Below are 18,784 nucleotides of genomic sequence, written 5' to 3'. Positions count from 1 at the left end.
GAATGGTTTGAATGGCCTCAGAAGAGAGAAGTGCAACTGGTGTCAGGAATGGGTTCTGTAACACCGACATCTGTTGTGGAGCAACAAACTCTGGGAGCACTTGGGACAAGTCAGATGTCTGAAATTAGTGTGGGGCAACAGAGACGTTTGCCTTGCAGGTTTAACGATTATGTATTAGATCAGTAAAAAAGAAATCCTATAACACCTCTTCTAAATCTGCTTCTAAACATAGCTATTGACTTTGATGTCACCTAGCTCCACACAGATCATGAATGGATGGTGGTCACTATCATCAGTTGTTGCCTTGTATCGTCCTTCCAGCAATTCACCTTTTTTTTCCTCATGGTGCTTTCTGTTTTCATAATCTACTGCTTACTGTTGTCAAATATGCAAACCCATTCCATGTATAATATTTTCTTAATTAATTTGTGAACAATATGAACAGGGCGAGCTGCATTTATTATCTGCCAAGACTCTGGACTAAGACCTGCCCTTTAGAAGCCCAGTACCGCCTACATGCTTCTTACTTTGTTTTTAAGGCAGAGCTGTTTTTACATGGATGTCAGTTCTTGCCTGTATAAGTAGGTGTTTGGTCTTAATGCAAAGATGTTTCCCACAGACAGCAGTTCACCAAAATGCCAGGATTAGTGGAAGTGACATCACATACCGGTTGACGTCTGATCACATAGAAGAGTTAATCACATATTTGGCGTTAGGCGGCTAGTGCTTGAGCAAGAAGCTAACACTACATAAACCAAAAAGGACGTTTAAGGCCTGTGTTTTTTCCTGTTCTTGCACCTGCCTCATGCAACTTTTGCCCATAGCAAGAGCAATGGCAACAATGTGGCAATGGCACCAGTGTGGCATCTAGGATACCTGTGGGTTCTGGAATGGGGAGATGGGCAGTAAGATCAAAGTGGCTGATTATTTGAGTCACTCTCCTTTACCTTTGAAATGAGCACATTGGGAACACTTGGGATGAGTACAGTGTAGCAGCAATCAGTGAAGGGTATATTACTATATCTAAGGAAGATCGGGACACAGGTTACTTGGAGGATGAAGAATTGAGTGCAGTCAAAAGGTGCATCACTAATGGGTGGTCTGCTAAAAATAAGTTGCAAGAAGATTTAAAAAAGTTATGGAGATCAAAGATAAATTATCACTTAGTGAAAAGGGGCATATCCTAAGAGGAGACAGTCTTTTACCTCCAAGGGACTTGAGAGAGAAATCTTTGGAAATTAGTCATGTAGGACGCCTGGGTATTGTTAAACTCAAGAAAAAGGTAACATTATTGTATTGGTGGCCAGGGAATTGATATGGATGCAAAAATGTTAGCAAGGAACAGTCAATGACAGTTCCTTGCAAACGTTTCTGCATCCATATCAATCCCAAGAGGAAGAGAACTCTTAACAAAAGATAAAGCCTGGATGAATTTAAAGCTGTGCAGTAGATGGACCCCTGCCCCCTGTGGTTGTAAAAAAAATCTTTTGAAAATGCAAGAGTTGTATAAGGAATAATATAACAAGAAACACGGGGTATAGGAAGTGTACTTGGAACCTGGTGATAATGTAAAGGTGAAAATGGGTTGCAAGGTAGGAAAGGGAATAGCAAATTTTCTTGTGTTTGAAAAGCTTTATTGAAAACACAAGAACGTATAACAAAAGAAAACACCAGCAACAAGGCAATTATTGAAGCATGGTGAGAACAAAATATAGCTGGCATAATAACAGTAATAAACGCTATTTTTTAAGATTTTAAATGGGATGAGAGGGGAATGAAGGGGGAAGGAAGAGGGGGAAGGAAAGGAGGGAAATAAACACGTTAAAACAAAAGAAGAATACATATTAGATTACAAAATATAGTAAGGCATTAATAAATCATTAGACAGGCAATAATACATGAAGAATCATTATGAATGATAGAGAAAGAGAACAGGGAATCAATATTCAAGGTGGTTTAAAATTTTCAGAATTGTGCAAGGAGACATGTCTTAAAGTAGTCCGATCTAAATAAGTAGTATGGGGTAGCCAAAAGAGGTCTCTATTAAGTGTTGGTTTACAGGAGGAGGCGAAGGCAACATCAAGTCTATGAAAGTGACAAAGGGAACTCCACCAGTGCTGTGTAGAAAGCTTAGTGAAAGTTTTCCAGTTAAGGGCAATGTGCTGAAAAGCTAAAGCAAGCGTGAGATCAAAAAGACCATGATAATGAGAGAGACTAAACAAAGAGTCAAAGAGGCTTCAAGTAAACAAAAGGGGTATGGAATAGGAGATGGTAAGATTAAAGATACGAGAAATATAGGACCAGATAGATTTCCAAAATGTGGAGACAGAAGGACAGAGGAAAAGAAGATGCATGAAATTAGCATCAGAAGAACCACAGGTCCAAAAATTAGAATCAGAGCCCGAAGAGAAACGAGCAATAGAGGCAGGGGTAAGGTAAAGTCTACGATAAAGAAAGAACATAGACTGAGTAAGAGAAGCAGAACAAGATATTTTTAATGACCTAGACCAAAGTTTGTCCCAGAAACAGATATTCCATTCGCATCCCAGATCAGACTCCCATGTGAAAGTTCCAGTTTAGATTCAAGTCGATCTGGAGAAGGAGCTAAGAAGTACTTGTATATAAGAGAGGCTTTAGATGTGGAGAGGAGATGTTTGAGTAAATGAACTTGGAAATCATCATGAGAAGGGAATAATATACATCAAGAAAGATTGCATGAAAGTAGTAAATGTATGTAAAAAAGAAGAAGGACCGAGAAATAAGGCTTGAAATTCGGAGAAAGAATATGGCGAGATACCATTAAAAAGATGTTTAACCCATATGATATTTCTTGATCTCCAAGAACTCCAGAAAACAGGTCTGTTATTAAGAAGGATAAGAGGATTATGCCAAATAGGGGAGTCCAAAAAAGTATCCCGAGAAAGAGGTCCTGGTAAAAGTAAAGGTCGTAGAAGAGAACAAGTGTGTTTAAACAAGGGGGAGGATATGTGAGAAGCTTTGACCGAAAAAGCCGCAACCTACTTAAGTGAAAATGGTAATAATAAAGTTTGCTCAATGGATAACCAAAGAGGAGTAAAGGGAGAATGTTCGGATAAGAGCCATTTGGAAGCTTGTTGAAGAGAAAAAGATTTATGATAAAGGCAAAAATCTGGAAAGTTCACTCCCCCACTCGACTTGGTCTTACAAAGAGAAGAAAGAGCTATCCGAACGTTCTTATTCTTCCAAAGGAATTTAGAAAGACACGAGTCAATACGCTTCATATATAAGGCAGGAATATGGACAGGAAGCATGGAAAGAATATAAATTAAAATAGGTGCGATCATCATTTTGATTGAATCAAACTGACCCCACCAGGAAAGAAAGAGGGGATTCCAGGAGGAAAGCAGTTTATCAATTCGAGACAAAGCAGCATCCATGTTTAGCTTAACAGAGGAGGAGATGGAGTTGGACAAATATATGCCTAAATATTTAATTTTAGTATCATTCCAGGCAAAGCCTGTGGAGGAAAAAGAATGGGGGAGACACAATTTGGTGAGGGGAAGAATTTCTGCATTATCCTAATTGATCTTGTAGCCGGAGACCTGAGAAAAGGATTCAAATTCACGTAGCAAAGAGGGGATAGAAGTATCAGGATCAGAAATAAATAAAAGGATATCGTCTGCATGAGCAGAGAGTTTAAGTTGCTGTTCTCCAAACGGAAAGCCAGAGATGGAGCTATTGTTACGGATAGAGGACAGGAAGGGCTCAAGGGCTAGAACAAAAAGAAGAGGGGATAAAGGACAACCTTGACAAACTCCGCTTTGAAGACGAAAATAGGAAGAAGTACAACCATTAACTAATACCGAAGCTCTAGGGGCAGAATATAAAAGCGAGATAAGCGTAATTAATTTGGGACCGAAACCATGCCAGCGTAGCGAGGCAAATAGGAAGGTCCAGTCTACTCTATCGAAGGCCTTCTGTGCGTCAACAGAGATGGCCGCTAGAGAAGTGGATAGAGAGGGAACTTTGCTCAGAACGTTAAGGAAAAGCAGAGAATTATCAGAGGTATGCCTGCCTTTGACAAATCCACATTGCTCCTTCCCAATAAGGTGGGGCATAATAGGGTCTAATCGCAGAGCAAGTACCTTAGCGAATAATTTATAATCCACGTTTACCAGAGATATCAACCGGTAATTTTTACAATATTTAGGACCTCGACAATCTTTAGGAATCAAACAAATTGTTGCTTCTTGAAAGGTACCTTCTGTTTTACCAGTTAGATAAAAGGAATGAAATAATGTTAAAAGTTTTGGAAGTAAAAGATCTGAGAATTGCAAATAAAATTCAACAGAGAAACCATCTGGTCCAGGAGTCTTGCCTTTGGTGAGAGAATTTAGGGCAGAGGAAAGTTCTATCAGAGATAAATTAGAGTCGAGCTCATGAAGATTAAGATGGGAAGAAGAGGGAGGAGGAATTTTATTAAGAAAATCCTGAATAGCAGAAGTAGGCGAAGATTCTGGGGTATAAAGGGTTTGGTAAAAGAGCTGGAATTCATTAAGATTATCTTGATCTTTGTGTAGGAGAGAGTTGTTGGAGGAATATATAGCATCTTTGAGAGTGCGTTCTTTGCTGGCTTTAAGAAAATTTGCCAATAGTTTCCCTGACTTATTACAGCACCCATAATAGCGAGCGCTACAATGCAAGAGCACTGAAGACGCTTTGTCAGTAGAAGTTTTATTAAAAGCAAGTTTAGCCTGGATTAATTCTGGTAGAACGGATCGACTCGAAGAAGTATAGAATTTGTGTTCTAAACGCTTAATGTGTTTCAAAGTGGATTTATGTTGTTGAGTAAATTGCTTCTTTTTTTTTTTAGATGAAGTCTATGATAAATCCACTTGCTGTGGCTTTATAAGAATCCCATATAATATGTGGAGCTGTATTAGGAGAACAATTAAGATCAAAGAATTCATGTAAAAGAACGAAAAGCAGAGGAAAAAAGGGGATCTGAGAGGAAGTAAATATTAAAACGCCAACGGGAAGATTTGGGATGCGGAGGGAGCAAAAAAAGATCTGTTACTATTGGTGCATGATCAGAAATAACAATGGGCTCTATAGAGGAGAAAAGAAGATTCTGGGAAAGGGGTTGAGAAAGAAAGATATAATCCAAACGGGAGAGAGAGGCATGAGGAAGAGAAAAGAAAGAGAAGTCCAGAGAGTCAGGGTGAGAGAGTTTCCAAGAGTCAATGAGGTGTAGTTGGGAAATAGTGTTGAGAAAGTGTTTGTGAGTTTTAGTAGGGATAAATCGGACTTGGGATTGACGATCAATAAATGGGTCAATAACTTGGTTGCAATCACCACCTAGCAAGAAAAAATCACTTTGAAACTGGACACATTTTTGTTGAACAATAGGCCAGAAGGAACAGTCGGGGTGCGTAGGGCCATAGACATTAAAAACGGTAAGACAAACATTATTAATTAACAATTGAGCAAGTAACCATCTACCATCTGCATAATGTTCTTGGGATAAAACCTTGCAATTTAATTTCTTATGACATAGAGTTATAACACCATTCTTTATATTAACAGAGGGAGAGAATAAAACTGTACCAACCCAGCCTCTTTTTAATTTCAAAGCCTCAGCTTCTGTGAGGTGGGTCTCTTGTAGAAGTACTAGATCTGGGTTATAAGAAGCAAGGTGGGAAATAATTCTCTGTCTCTTAATTGGGCTAATAAAACCTTTCACATTCCATGAGATTACTCTGAATGAAAAAACATTAAGTATTGGTATAAAATCAAAAATACCTTAATAAAAAAATGAAAAGGGAAAGGACAAGTAGAGGATAGAGAAATAAAAAGCCAAAGCAAATGCAAAAACATTAAAATGTTACATTGAACCAAATATGCATCAATAAAGAAGTAGTGAGAGAAAACGCAAGTAGAATAGAGAAAGGTAATTAGGGAAGAAAGGGCAAAAGTCAGGGAGGAAGAAGAAATACAAGGAGAGACAGTACATATCCAGAAAGGACGACTGAAAGACATACCTGAAGGGGACAAAAACAGAATGAGACTGGGGCAATGGTGATGGACGGAAGACGGGATGTCCGAACAGGGAACTCAAACATACCAGGACGAACAGGGAAAAGTATGCGGACCAATAGTCAAAAACTTTAAACTGTAAGAATAAAGGAACCTGAATAAAAAGAGAAAATACAGCAATAATTAAGTACATTGTTAAAGAGTGTAAAGAAACAAACACAGGCAGAGCGGCAATACCGTGATATAGAAAAAGGGAAAGGAATAAAGATCATAGCCAAGAGAGAAGTAAATAGAGAGAGAAGCAGAATAATGGAGTAAAGAAATAACGATTAATTCAAGACAGGAGAAATGAACAAATAGAAAAGATGTAAGAAATAATATGGAATAAGTAAGGAAGAAAGAAGGAGTAAAAGATCAATAATCTACTTTAGAACATATGTAACAACATGCACATTTTGCATAATCAGAAGAAAGATAAAAGGTAAGCGGCTAAAGTCAACCATTGGAAGGACCAGCAGAAACATCCATATTGGTTGAAGAATAGTTGTGTATAAACTTCCTGAGTTCCGCTGGTTCCTCAAAGGAGAGAGTGCGATTTTGGTAAGTCACCTTAAAGATACAAGGATGAAAAAGTCCGTAACGGGCACACAAAGTATAGAGAGAAGGTCGAAGGCTGAGAAATTCTTTACGTCTGGCAGCAGTGACATTAGAGACATCTTGCGATATAAAAATTCTTTGACCAAGCCAAGAGAGTTGTCACTTTGAATGAGCAGCAGTCAGAACCAATAGTAAATTGGTATACTTCAGAAAGAGGATGATGACACCACGAGGTCTAGTTAAAGTTGGATTTGATGAAGAAGGTGATGCTGAGAAGAGTGGAGGATGAGGACCGAGCCTTTGAGCTCGTTGGATACTGAGAGACGTTGACGGAGGCATATCAAGCAGATTTGGGAGAAAAGACGAGAGGAAGGCAACAGGGTCATCCCCTTCCAGGGACTCAGGCAAGCCATAAATACGAAGGTTGTTCCGTCTATTACGATTCTCCAAATCCTCAGTGTGGTGCTGCAATCTATGAACCTCTTTCTCCAACGAGCTGATTCTTTGTGAGTCAACTTGCACTACAGATATTTGATGTTCCATTGCAGACACTCTTCCCTCCATAGAAGACCATTTTTCCTCCAAGAATTGCATTTTGCTACTAGTCTCTTCCACAAATGCACGTAGTGCCCGTATTTCATCTAACAGCAATTCCAGGGAAATAACTGGAGATGATTTATCTTGAGGAGGAGAGTCCTGTTTTAGACGCTTAGGCATTGATGTAGGTGGAGAGGCTTTATGTTGTAACATCTGTGAAGTCTGGGAGCGATTAGATGACGCCCCAGCCATATTTGAAGACACTGATGTATTCCTATTGATAGCTGATGCAGGAGATGAAAGAGTCTCCACAGAAGAGGGTTTAGGAACAAAAATAAATTGCGGCTTACGTATTCTGCCCATATACAGAGGTCGCAGATATAGTGCACATATAAATATAGCAGATTAATGCCTGTGAAGAAGTAAAATCAGCGTGAGAAATAGGAGCTTCAAAGTTGATAAACTAATGAGGCCCACAGGTAGGTCTAAAAAACTTCCTCAGCAATAGTGGCAAGAACCAAAACACTCAGCGTTCAGTAAAATAACTGTTGGTAGTGAAAGTTTAGAGGAGCATTCGGAGGTAAAGTATTAAACAAAACGGCGGCCGCTATAATGAGCCACTACTATAAGTGGCCAAATGCCATAAAAAATATTTTAAAACGGCACAAAAAAGCATCTCACCATGTTCTACAGCAATTTCATCCTCAGCGACGCCCAGAAAGCAGAATAATGAGGCAGGCTGTGGAGGAGGAGAGCTCCCGGCGAGAACATCACTCAAAATGGCAGCCATATAAACGTCTCAAAGGTCCATCATCGGGTGCACAGCATGTTCCGATGTTGAAGTCGGCGAAGACCGCATGTGAGAGGTACGTAGAAACGCACCCGCGGTTCACCGAAGGATCCGGTGAGGCAGATGTCAGGCAGCCATCATTCACTGCGCCGATGGTATGGCACTTCAGCAGGATGTCATGGTGCAACAAGGTCCTGAGTTGGAGCCAGAACAAGGGCGAGGTGAATTCTTCTGAATCTTATGAATGGTTGTGGGAGGAATGTGCAGCAAATCCAGGTGTAGGTGATTCTAATGGTGCACTTATAGAAAGGGGTGAGATAGTTCAATTTTCAGACATTAATAGTCCTGGACCCAGTTGTGGAAGCAAGTCTACCTGCGCAGGCAAGTCAGTGGTACTAACAGCTAAGAATAAAATGATTTTGTAATGTGTTGAAGAAATGGAAAGAGATACTGAGCTTAGGAGAGCTTTGGATTGTATATTGCGTGGGTGGCCTGAGGAAAGGAAGATGACAGGTGATCTCATGGGCTAGTTTAAAGTTGTATTAGTCTGAATGTAGCCCCAGGTGGGTATACTGTCACAAAAGTGATCTGGTTGGGTGCTTTTGGGCCAATTTAGAATGTACAGGTCATTACAGATTTGGCAACATCTATGTAGCTTGGAATGGTCAATCACTTTTAGGTTGGCCACACCAGGAGGAGATGGGGATAAAATTAGATCCCAATGCTGATCCTCCAGAATTTGCCATAGAATCTTCCAAAACCCGCTGCAATGCTGCCAGGTTTATTCAGGAGTTAAAAACACTTTTTCCCAATGTGCGTGTTGATGCAGAGAGATAGCGGTAGAGAGTGGATCATTGCATATGCGTTCAAGGTCTGAGGGATGCAGAAAATAATTATTCTATGATTGAAAGGGAAATATTGGCTTGTGTTTGGTGTGTGTAGCATTTCAGAACCTTTTTATGGGGCACTAAATTCATAATTAAAACGGATCATAAGCCTTTGGTTTATATGATGGCACCGGGTGGTGGTCACATCATGTTGCCAAGATTGACTTCTAGATTACAAAGTTTTCAGTAACAGTTGGAATTCGTGAATGGGAAGTGTAATGGAGATACCAATTGCATGTCAAGATTGTCTTTAACTTCTGTGGGCCAGGAGGAAGAAGACAAGGAGAATTGTGAAGTAGCTTTCAACTTAAGGTATATCAATTTGATTGGTAACACTTGTCCTATTGTTCAGGAGGAGATATAGATTGAAGAAATGGAAAGAGATACTGAGCTTAGGAGATCTTTGGATTGTATATTGCGTGGGTGACCTGAGGAAAGGAAGAGGACAGGTGATCTCATGGGCTAGTTCAAAGTGCAAGAAGAGTTGGCTGTGGAGAATGGCATTGTGGTTACAGGGGATAAATGTATTTCCCCATTCAATTGAGGGGAAAAACTGTTGATATGTCTCATGAAGATTATATGGGTATTTCCGGTACTAGAAGTAGAGTCAAGGAAAGTTTTGGGTGGCCTGGTGTTGATGTGTTTGTTTGAACGGCAGGTAAGGACTTGTGATCAGTGTATATCCAGTGACAAATCAGCCAGAGCCTTATGTACTGACCCGCAACCTATTGAGTTTCCTGAGGGTCCGTGGTGTAAGTTAGAGTTGGACATTTTTGGCCCTTTAGCTGTCTTGCCTAGGCAGGAGTTGTAAGGGTTGGTACTTATTGATTACTATTCTAGGTGGCCGGAGGTCAAGATGGTGAAGGAGGTGACGTCCAAAGGGGTAATTAAGTTTTTGGATGCAGTTTTTTCCAGGGAAAGAATTCCCCAAGAAGTGGTTACTGACAAAGGTCCCCAATTTATCAGTAAGTGTATTGAGGATTGTCTTGCCATGTGTGGAGTGAAACATAGGAGAATTACTGTTTTCCACCCAGAAGCCAATGGTCAAGTAGAAAGGTTTAATAGAGTAGTAGAAGAAATTCAGTTGTCTATCAAGGGAGGTATTATTTGGAGAAATGCATTACTGTCTATGTTGTTAGCATATAGAACCTCACTTAATTCTGTTACTTCAGTAATTCCTTTTGAATTATTGTGGGGATGGAAATCGGGATCAGGGTTAGTACCTTGGTGGTTAAAAATGAAACGGGCGATGATGCTGAAGTGGATTTCAAAGGGATTCGACACAGAATGGAAGAATATACATTTAAAATGAAACAGGATTTCAGGAGGAAAAAAGGGCTTGTAAGTAAGCAGGAAGTAGAAGTTGGAGATGTAGTAAGAGTCAAAAGGTTTAGGCCAGATAGTAAAGGGTGCAGCATCTGATCAGATCCTATTCGTGTTACTCAAGTCTTTAGAAATGCTGTGCGTATTGAGGGAGGAAGTGTTTTGAAGCTTAACAGAGTTACTTCATTTATGGGCAAAATGAGGAGTTTGGATAATTCTGGAAGTAATTTATTTTTGGATGTAAAGGATGTGGAATGTGGTGAGAATAGGGAATCTGCTGGGTCTAGCAATGCCAGCAGCATTCCCAGGAATGTTAGAGTAAGACTCTTACCTGTAAGACTCCAGGATTATGTACTGGAATAATAATGAAAAACAAAATGGGGGGGGAAGAGGGTGGGGGGTGTTGCATACATGCAAGCGCTAAAGCAGTTGCACTGGCGCATATGTGTGTGTGTGTTTTTTTGTTTGTGTATATCTTACTGTTGTGAGGGACATGTGCGCCACATTGGAAGTGTGCTGGTGATTCCTTTCAAAGGGGTCTTCACTGTTGGGCAGGCTCACTCGCGGGTTGTGATAATGGGTATTTTCAAATAATGTGGATTCTATATATTGGGGATGCATGGTGTTGGTTGGCATTCAACGGTTTTATCTGCCACTCTTAGTATGGATGTGCATTTGTTGTTCATGGAATTAAAGAGCAGGATCAATGCCACTTAAGTCTCCTGTGATTCTTGCCATTTTTAAGTTATCTAATACCGGCATTTTCCCCACAGTTTCAGTTCATTAGATTTGTGTGTATCATGTAAGATTATGCAACCTTGTCACCATAGCATGTTTATGCTGAGGGAACTTCTCATTATTCTAAATGTCACCATGCGGTAGTTGTTAGTTCACTGTTATTGATTGTGGTTTCATTCAAATATTGTTAAAGGAGGGAGATGTGGTATCTAGGATACCTATGTGTTCTGGAATGGAGAGATGGGTGGTGGAACAGAGGAGTGGCAGGTGGAAGTCACCTCTGTGGTGTGTAGATGCTTCCTGCCTGTTCCCCTAATAAACCACGTACTCGCCTACAACAGAGTGTGATCATCCTTACAAACGGTACCAAAGAACAAGTGAACGATGGCACTTGCTACTTATGGGTACTGCTGATTGAGGTCCATGAGCTATCTCTCAAAATCTGCAAGTAGCTCTGGGCTCCTCAGATCAGGTCGGATCAACCAAATCGTCCTCCAAAAGGCACTCTCTCCTAGAAAAGATAGGAAAGAACCTGTGACTCCTCTCCCACTCACCCCCCACAAAGTTTTAAGACACTTACCCATGGAACGAAACCGCTTTCTTCCTCTTGGAGAACATCTTTGGAGATTCCATTTTCTGTTCCTCTTCATGTACTATCAGTATTTCTTCTGCCTTGGGAGTGAGGTAGTCATCAGGTATGTGGATGCCCCCAATATTAATCTCCTTAGACTGCCAAATGGTTTTCAGGTAAACAGCATTCATGATTTCATTTTAAACAAGGCAGAGTCCACTCTTCTGTGAACAGACACAAAAAATAAAGGCCTGTATTTATCCCTTCCAGCCTCATCTGTGCACAGGTGAACCTCTCTTGGAAGTTCCAGGCAGAATTTTTGTGATGTCACAGAAGATGATTTCATAGTTGGAATACAAATGATCTGGTAGAGTGAAGGCTGACCTTATGTATTCCAATTCTAAGACATGTGTTCCATGACCTCGCCTCCACTGAATGGGCAGCCAAAGCTAGAGTACACAAATGTTCCTCTTCGAAGAAACCTAGGTATGTACATTAAGACATTCACTGTATACCCATGATTAACAGTAAGAAATAATAAAATTAGTTAAACAGACACGTGTGATACAGGACAAAAATCTATATACTGATACTGCAACGTTTTGAGTCCTGCCTTCTTCAGGTGAAGGTACATTGTTGTTGGATCTTGGGTTTGGTAATTCGGGCATTCTTAGTGTGATGGTGCATGCGCATGTTGCAGTGCTTTGTTGTATGCGGGCGCCATTCATTCTGTGTACCATGAGCATATTCTGAGCGCTATTCCAAGTTCTGTTCTCCTATTGGCTGACACATGGTTGTCAGTTTGGCCATTCAATTGCAGGACGGAAGAGTTGAGGGACGCTGGAGGATGGGCTCCGCCGATGAGCCTAACTGCGTATAAACTACACTGTAGATTATTTACCTTTGGATTTGTTTTATATTTCCCCAACGCTATCCACAACATATTTGGAGACAAGATGGTTTTTGCTCTTTCTTGAGCAAGGGGAGCACATCAACTGCAGTTCCTGGGCAACGTTGAATGGTCATTGTGGCATTTGTCTAGCTGCCTCTAGCAGGATTCCAGCTGCTGTATTTGGAGAACACGTATACCAAAAAAAGTTCTGGAATTAATTTATTGGTACCTATAACTGTGTCCATGCTGATGCCAATCAGGAAATGGTCTCACTTTCATTTGGCCAATCACCAAGCAGCAATCTTTTGACGCATCATTCAGGAATGTCTCTATCGTTGCTGATGTGCCTGCCTGTAGAATTTGCGGTACACGTCAGTATGTGTATCCTGTGTGTGCCGTGATATTGTTTACCAGCTGTTCGACATGAAGGCATCAGACGGGGGTTTAGTGTCAGGTGATCTTTTAACCTAGGCAGATTAAGGGCATTTCTGTAAACCTGTGCTGATGTTGATACCTTACTATATCTATGCCAGCAACTCTGAAGCTATTCTCCTGACTATTATTCTTGTTAATTGGGCATTCAACAGCTAATTGTGACTATGTCGGTGGTGGTGGTAATGTGCAGTAACCTTCACATTTTTTAGACATTCCAGACAAACCCAAGTTAGAATGGACACATTGGGTACGCGTTTTCAAGAACTACTAGGTGGATACTGGTGGAGTGGGATATAGCCCTGCAAAGTAATTGGCGAGCTTGTATTGGTACAGAGGGGAAAAACATTTTCAACAACTTACGAGAAGATCAAACTCCTGGAGAGGCTGCTGGGGATGCTACTGGATAGAACATGTGTGTAGAGGCAGAAAAGAGATTAGTGCAACACTTTTCTGACTAACCAAGTGTTATTTTAGAACGATTTAATTTTTATTCTAGGAAACAGTCGTCTGAGGAACTTTTCCATAAAATGAAGTGTTTTAGAATTATTTAATTTTTATTCTAGGAAACAGTCTTCTGAGGAAAACATTGATCAGTATGTTCGTGCCCTCAGAATTTTAGCCACCGCTTGTTGTTTTTAGAATGCAAAGGAAGAGTACTTGGGAGATCAGATAGTATTGAATTGTTATTCTAAAAATGTGCAGGAGGATCTACTCTGTTGAAGTAATCCCACATCGGAGGAAACAGTAAAAACTGCTAAGACCGATCTGCTCTTTCAGTAAAAGTGTTAGCCGGGGGGGCGTCTGGCGGTGTGTCCAGCATGGTGGATACCACCAGTGTGAATGCTGTAAAGAACGTTAAGAGCGGTAGATTCAATAAATCTAATACATGCAATAGGTGCAGATCGTACAACCATGGGGGTAATAGTCCAAGTTGTCCTGCACAAGGAAATAAGTGGGAAAAGGTTGGCCATTTTATGAAAGTCTGCAAAAATACTAGTGCTGTTAAGGTCGATTGCGTTCCTGATGCTGTACACAGTATTTGAGTGTGGAGAGTTAATACTGTTACCATATTAACTGTGTGTGTGGATCAGCCCGAAAAATGTATGCAAACTGTTTGCCATTATGCTGGTCTGCTAAAAAGAAATGGACCATTCTGTAAGGTAGGAACAGGCAAGGTGGATTTACAAATTCAGGTGGATTCAGGGTCCCCAGTAACCATGCTGTCTGAGGAATCCTTTAAGTTCAGCTCTGCTTAAAACGCCTGATATTAGAGCCGTTACATAGAGAGAATCAGAAATTGTAAAAACAGTGTACTTTGAGGATGGTTTGCAATTTTCTGGCAGGTCAATATGCACAAAGATATACGTGGCAGTTAATGGCTGTGACATGTAAATGTAAATGTAGGTGTACTTATATAGCGCAAACCTGTCACCCAAAGGGCATCCTGGCGCTTGCTTAGGGAACCCGTCCTGGTATTCCCCTGTGAGAAACCCCGGCAGGGTGTCCACAAGGTGAAAGCCAGGCATCCCGCCGCGAGGGGCCGTAGTGGAGATTAAGCAAGCTATTGCCCAGAGTTGCAGAGTGTGACCCCGTGATTCGAGTAGGCACCGGAGCGAGAATTGTCGAGTCCGTGGAATTTTTTGAGCCCGAGACCCGCCGAGGCGGGGAATCGAACCCTGGTCCACGGTCGATCTCAGCTTCCGGGTCTGCCGCCTCTAACCACTGAGCCACGCTTCTCCACATAATGGGTTGGGTGGATCAAGGCAGAATGGGCATTCTGTTGAGACACAGTGACCACTGTTCCTGTTTTGATGATTGAGAGTGATCTGGGTAGTGATGAGCGCATATTAGAGAAATATCCCACTGTGATTCCAATGGTATTGGCGCCGCCAAAGGATTTGAGCATGAAAAAGTTTTAAAGCCAGATGCAGTGGTGTTAAACACAAAGCACATGATGTTCCATTGTGCACCAGGAGTGACTTTTGGAGCTTATAAGTGCATGCCCCTGCCGTTTGGTCTTGCATCAGTGGCAAGCAATTTCAAAAACTCATATTCCCATTACTCAAGGATGTAGCTGGTTTGCTAGCTTTCCAGGATGGTATCCTGTTTTTTGTTGAAAACGTCACGTAGCATAATTAAGATCGTTCCTAGGGCTAAACGACTACTACTCCAGGTGTGTATGCGGGTGTGCCACACTTATGGAGCCCCTTAATAGGATGTTCTGCAAAAAATATAAATTTTGCTTGGGTACAGTAGAACAAAAGATTTTCCTAGACATTGAAAATATTTTGACCAACGCCCCTGAGTTAAAAACGTACGCTAGTGGTCACAAATGCACCATAACAGTAGATGCCAGTGCTGTAGGTTTGAGTGCAGTTCTGTGTCTGAAGGTGGATGATGTAGAAGTTACAGTGGCTTTTGCTTCCAGACTTCTATCATCCACTGAAAGGAAGTACAGTATAATTAAGAAGGAGGCTCTTGCCTGTGCGTGGGCTTTATAAAAAGTTAGGACACATGTGTGGGGTACACCTTTCACCTTTTGGACTGATCACAAACCCTTAATGTATTTGCTGGGTGATAAGAGCACCTCATCAGCGTCTTCAAGGCTTATCAGGATCCTATAAAAATTACAAGAGTACAATTTCGATGTGATGTACATACCTGCTAGCACCAACATCCTGGCAGATTGCTCGTCTAGACTTCCCATCAAGGAACGGGCGGTAAGATGCGAGGTTGCTAGCACTGACTTGGTATACAAGTGTGGTGGTACTGTGACTGAATCAGAATGGAATGCAGCCTGTGGTAATATCATTGTTTTTGGGAAAGTCAGACAGTTTGTTCAACAGGGATGGCCTCCTGTTAAACATTACAACGGGGAGTTGTATGTGTTTTGTCAATTAACTGATCAGCTCTCTATTGAAAATGATATTTTACTGAGAGTTGAACTTATGGAGTTTGCTCACAAGAGGCATTTAGGTCTACATACCACAAAACAAACCATAGATGCTATTTTTGGTGGCAATACATGGATAAGAACGGGGATATTTTGTCAGCTTTTTCTAAAATTCAGTTGAATAAGTTTCAAACAGTGCAGAGGAATACAGTGACCTTAGAGCACAGTGATCATAGAGCACAGTGATATCAAGTTACACACATCAGAACATGTAGACATTGCCCTCAATAGTCCGCGGCATAGATCAAGAGCAAAGAAGGGGGGGGTAGCAGGGAGTAAAGTGAGAAACAGCCACTCAAGGGTCATGACACAGCTTTCATTATCAAGGTAGCTATATAGAAAGGCCCACAACATGTAATGAGTTACAGAGAACAATCATTATTGGCCAACTTAAGACAAGTCATTGTTACACAGCATCTAACTAAGCTGAAGTCTCAGCCTCTTCATCAACTCTCCCGTGTTCCACTGCTTCCGCTCGAGCATTGAGATACCAGATTTCTTTAGGCAGGAGAGTATTAAACTCTTACTACGCAGTGGAAAGGACTTAGCCAGCCAGGTTGGGGGAGCCTCCCTTGGCCCGATGGACCCAGTCACGGGCACCCGGACCCTCGCCAGGCCACAGGACAGGGGCTCCCGCACCACAGGGTCGTAAGTGTGAGTTCCCATAAGGCAGTGTGCTGTTCCTGGCAATATGCTGCATCTTTAAGCCTACGAGTTGCAAGCGGCATTGCACGTTGACCCCAGCGCATCGCAATCCTGTGCTTGGTGAGCAGGAGGAGGATTGCCATCAAACGTACGAGTCGTAGGTGGCACTCCCTTGATATATCCCAGCAGCGCAACTCTGGGGGAGCGCTGCTGGGCCCGAAGACCATGGCCCCTCTGCTTAAATGGGTGCCAAAGGAATTGGTGCTAATGCCAGCCAAGGTCATGATCTATCTAACCCATCGGGCCAAAGTGGGAGCAGAAATTGGCAAATGGGGTTTCTGAAAGGAAATAAGGAGTTAGGATATGGAGGAAGTACTGAGATCTGCAGTTTGTGAAACATACGTTTTCAAACAATTAGCAACACAGAACATAGGTTGAGAGGGAAAAAAAGGCTAATGAACTGCTGCCAAGCTAGTTTCAGTGTTCTAGTAACCGCAAAATAAACTCCTAGAGAAGAATAATGTACAGAAGATACATCTAATCTAATGCTTTACCATCAGAAACACGTTTGAGTGAAACGAAACACAAAAGCATAGCCAACTTTGCAGATAAATGTTTGAGAGATAGATCAACATTATCTAGCCATGAAATAAACAAATGTAAAACCAAATTAATGTCCCACATGGTACTATACCTGGGAAAGTCTGTCCCTGGCCATGATGCACTGGGCCAGGGACAGACTAATGTGCATGTAGCCAGGTTCTGAACTGGGATGGTGCAGTGAGCTAAAAAACGGTGATGGATCAAGCCCTGATCTTTTGACTGGGTAGGAGTGTTCTGCTTAATTCATATACTCTGTCTATCACCACCCCCTTTTCTGAATCGTTTTGGCCACAATAGGAGTGGAAGGGTATGCTCAGACATGAGTCCCTTGCTCACTGCACCATCAGGATTCAAGCAAGCCGGGCCGAAGACGGCTGTCATGCCAGAAACCGGTCCCCGGAAGCTTGTTTCCTTTCCAGTAAAGAATTGGCTTGGTAGTTTGGTCTGCCCTGTTCCCATGATGCACTGGGACAGAGTAATTTGCATGTAGCCAGGTTCTGAACTGGGATGGTGCAGTGAGCTAAAAAACGGTGATGGATCAAGCCCTGATCTTTTGACTGGGTAGGAGTGTTCTGCTTAATTCAGATACTCTGTCCATCACCACCCGCCTTTTTGAATCGTTTTGGCCACCACAAGTGTGGAAGGGTATGCTCCGATGTGAGTCCCTTGCTCACTGCACCATCAGGATTCAAGCAAGCCGGGCCGAAGACGGCTGTAATGCCAGAAACGGGTCCCCGGAAGCTTGTTTCCTTTCCAGTAAAGAATTGGCTTGGTAGTTTGGTCTGCCCTGTTCCCACGATGCACTGGGCCAGGGACAGACTAATTTGCATGTAGCCAGGTTCTGAACTGGGATGGTGCAGTGAGTTAAAAAACGGTGATGGATCAAGCCCTGATCTTTTGACTGGGTAGGAGTGTTCTGCTTAATTCAGATACTCTGTCCATCACCACCCCCCTTTTTGAATCGTTTTGGCCACCACAAGTGTGGAAGGGTATGCTCAGATGTGAGTCCCTTGCTCACTGCACCATCAGGATTCAAGCAAGCCGGGCCGAAGCCGGCTGTAATGCCAGAAACCAGTCCCCGGAAGCTTGTTTACTTTCCAGTAAAGAATTGGCTTGGTAGTTTGGTCTGCCCTGTTCCCATGATGCACTGGGCCAGGGACAGACTAATTTGCATGTAGCCAGGTTCTGAACTGGGATGGTGCAGTGAGCTAAAAAACGGTGATGGATCAAGCCCTGATCTTTTGACTGGGTAGGAGTGTTCTGCTTAATTCAGATACTCTGTCCATCACCACCCCCCTTTTTGAATCGTTTTGGCCACCACAAGTGTGGAAGGGTATGCTCAGATGTGAGTCCCTTGCTCACTGCACCATCAGGATTCAAGCAAGCCGGGCCGAAGACGGCTGTAATGCCAGAAACCGGTCCCCGGAAGCTTGTTTCCTTTCCAGTAAAGAATTGGCTAGGTAGTTTGGTCTGCCCTGTTCCCATGATGCACTGGGCCAGGGACAGACTAATTTGCATGTAGCCAGGTTCTGAACTGGGATGGTGCAGTGAGCTAAAAAACGGTGATGGATCAAGCCCTGATCTTTTGACTGGGTAGGAGTGTTCTGCTTAATTCAGATACTCTGTCCATCACCACCCCCCTTTTTGAATCAGTCACCAAAGGAGTTTGTCTCTGGACTATGAATCTAGGGTTACCGGGTCTAAATAAGCTAACCTCTTGCGCAAATGACACATTTTAAATCTCTGTAAGGCCCGATAATGGAGAGGACTGGGAAAAATGGCCTGAATGGAGAAAGCC

The 18,784-nt window shown here is 42.1% G+C and overlaps 1 protein-coding gene across 1 annotated transcript in view; it reads right to left on the bottom strand.

The window, feature by feature from the left end:
• The window catches only part of TSKS (testis specific serine kinase substrate), a 398,477-nt gene that overhangs the window by 321,168 nt on the left and 58,525 nt on the right, over window positions 1-18,784 (bottom strand). The window contains exons 2-3 of the mRNA XM_078653750.1: window positions 11,468-11,682; window positions 6,104-6,169 (exon numbers count right to left, since the gene is read on the bottom strand). Coding sequence (XP_078509876.1) covers window positions 6,104-6,169; window positions 11,468-11,649 — 248 coding nt within the window. The 5' untranslated portion in view covers window positions 11,650-11,682. The remainder of the gene's footprint in view (window positions 1-6,103; window positions 6,170-11,467; window positions 11,683-18,784) is intronic.

This window comes from Lissotriton helveticus, chromosome 7 (assembly GCF_964261635.1).
Source record: "Lissotriton helveticus chromosome 7, aLisHel1.1, whole genome shotgun sequence".
In the NCBI taxonomy this organism is placed as follows: Eukaryota; Metazoa; Chordata; class Amphibia; order Caudata; family Salamandridae; genus Lissotriton; species Lissotriton helveticus.
The sequence above is the reverse complement of the archived record's forward strand: the minus strand, read 5'-3'. Positions and strand labels throughout refer to the sequence as shown.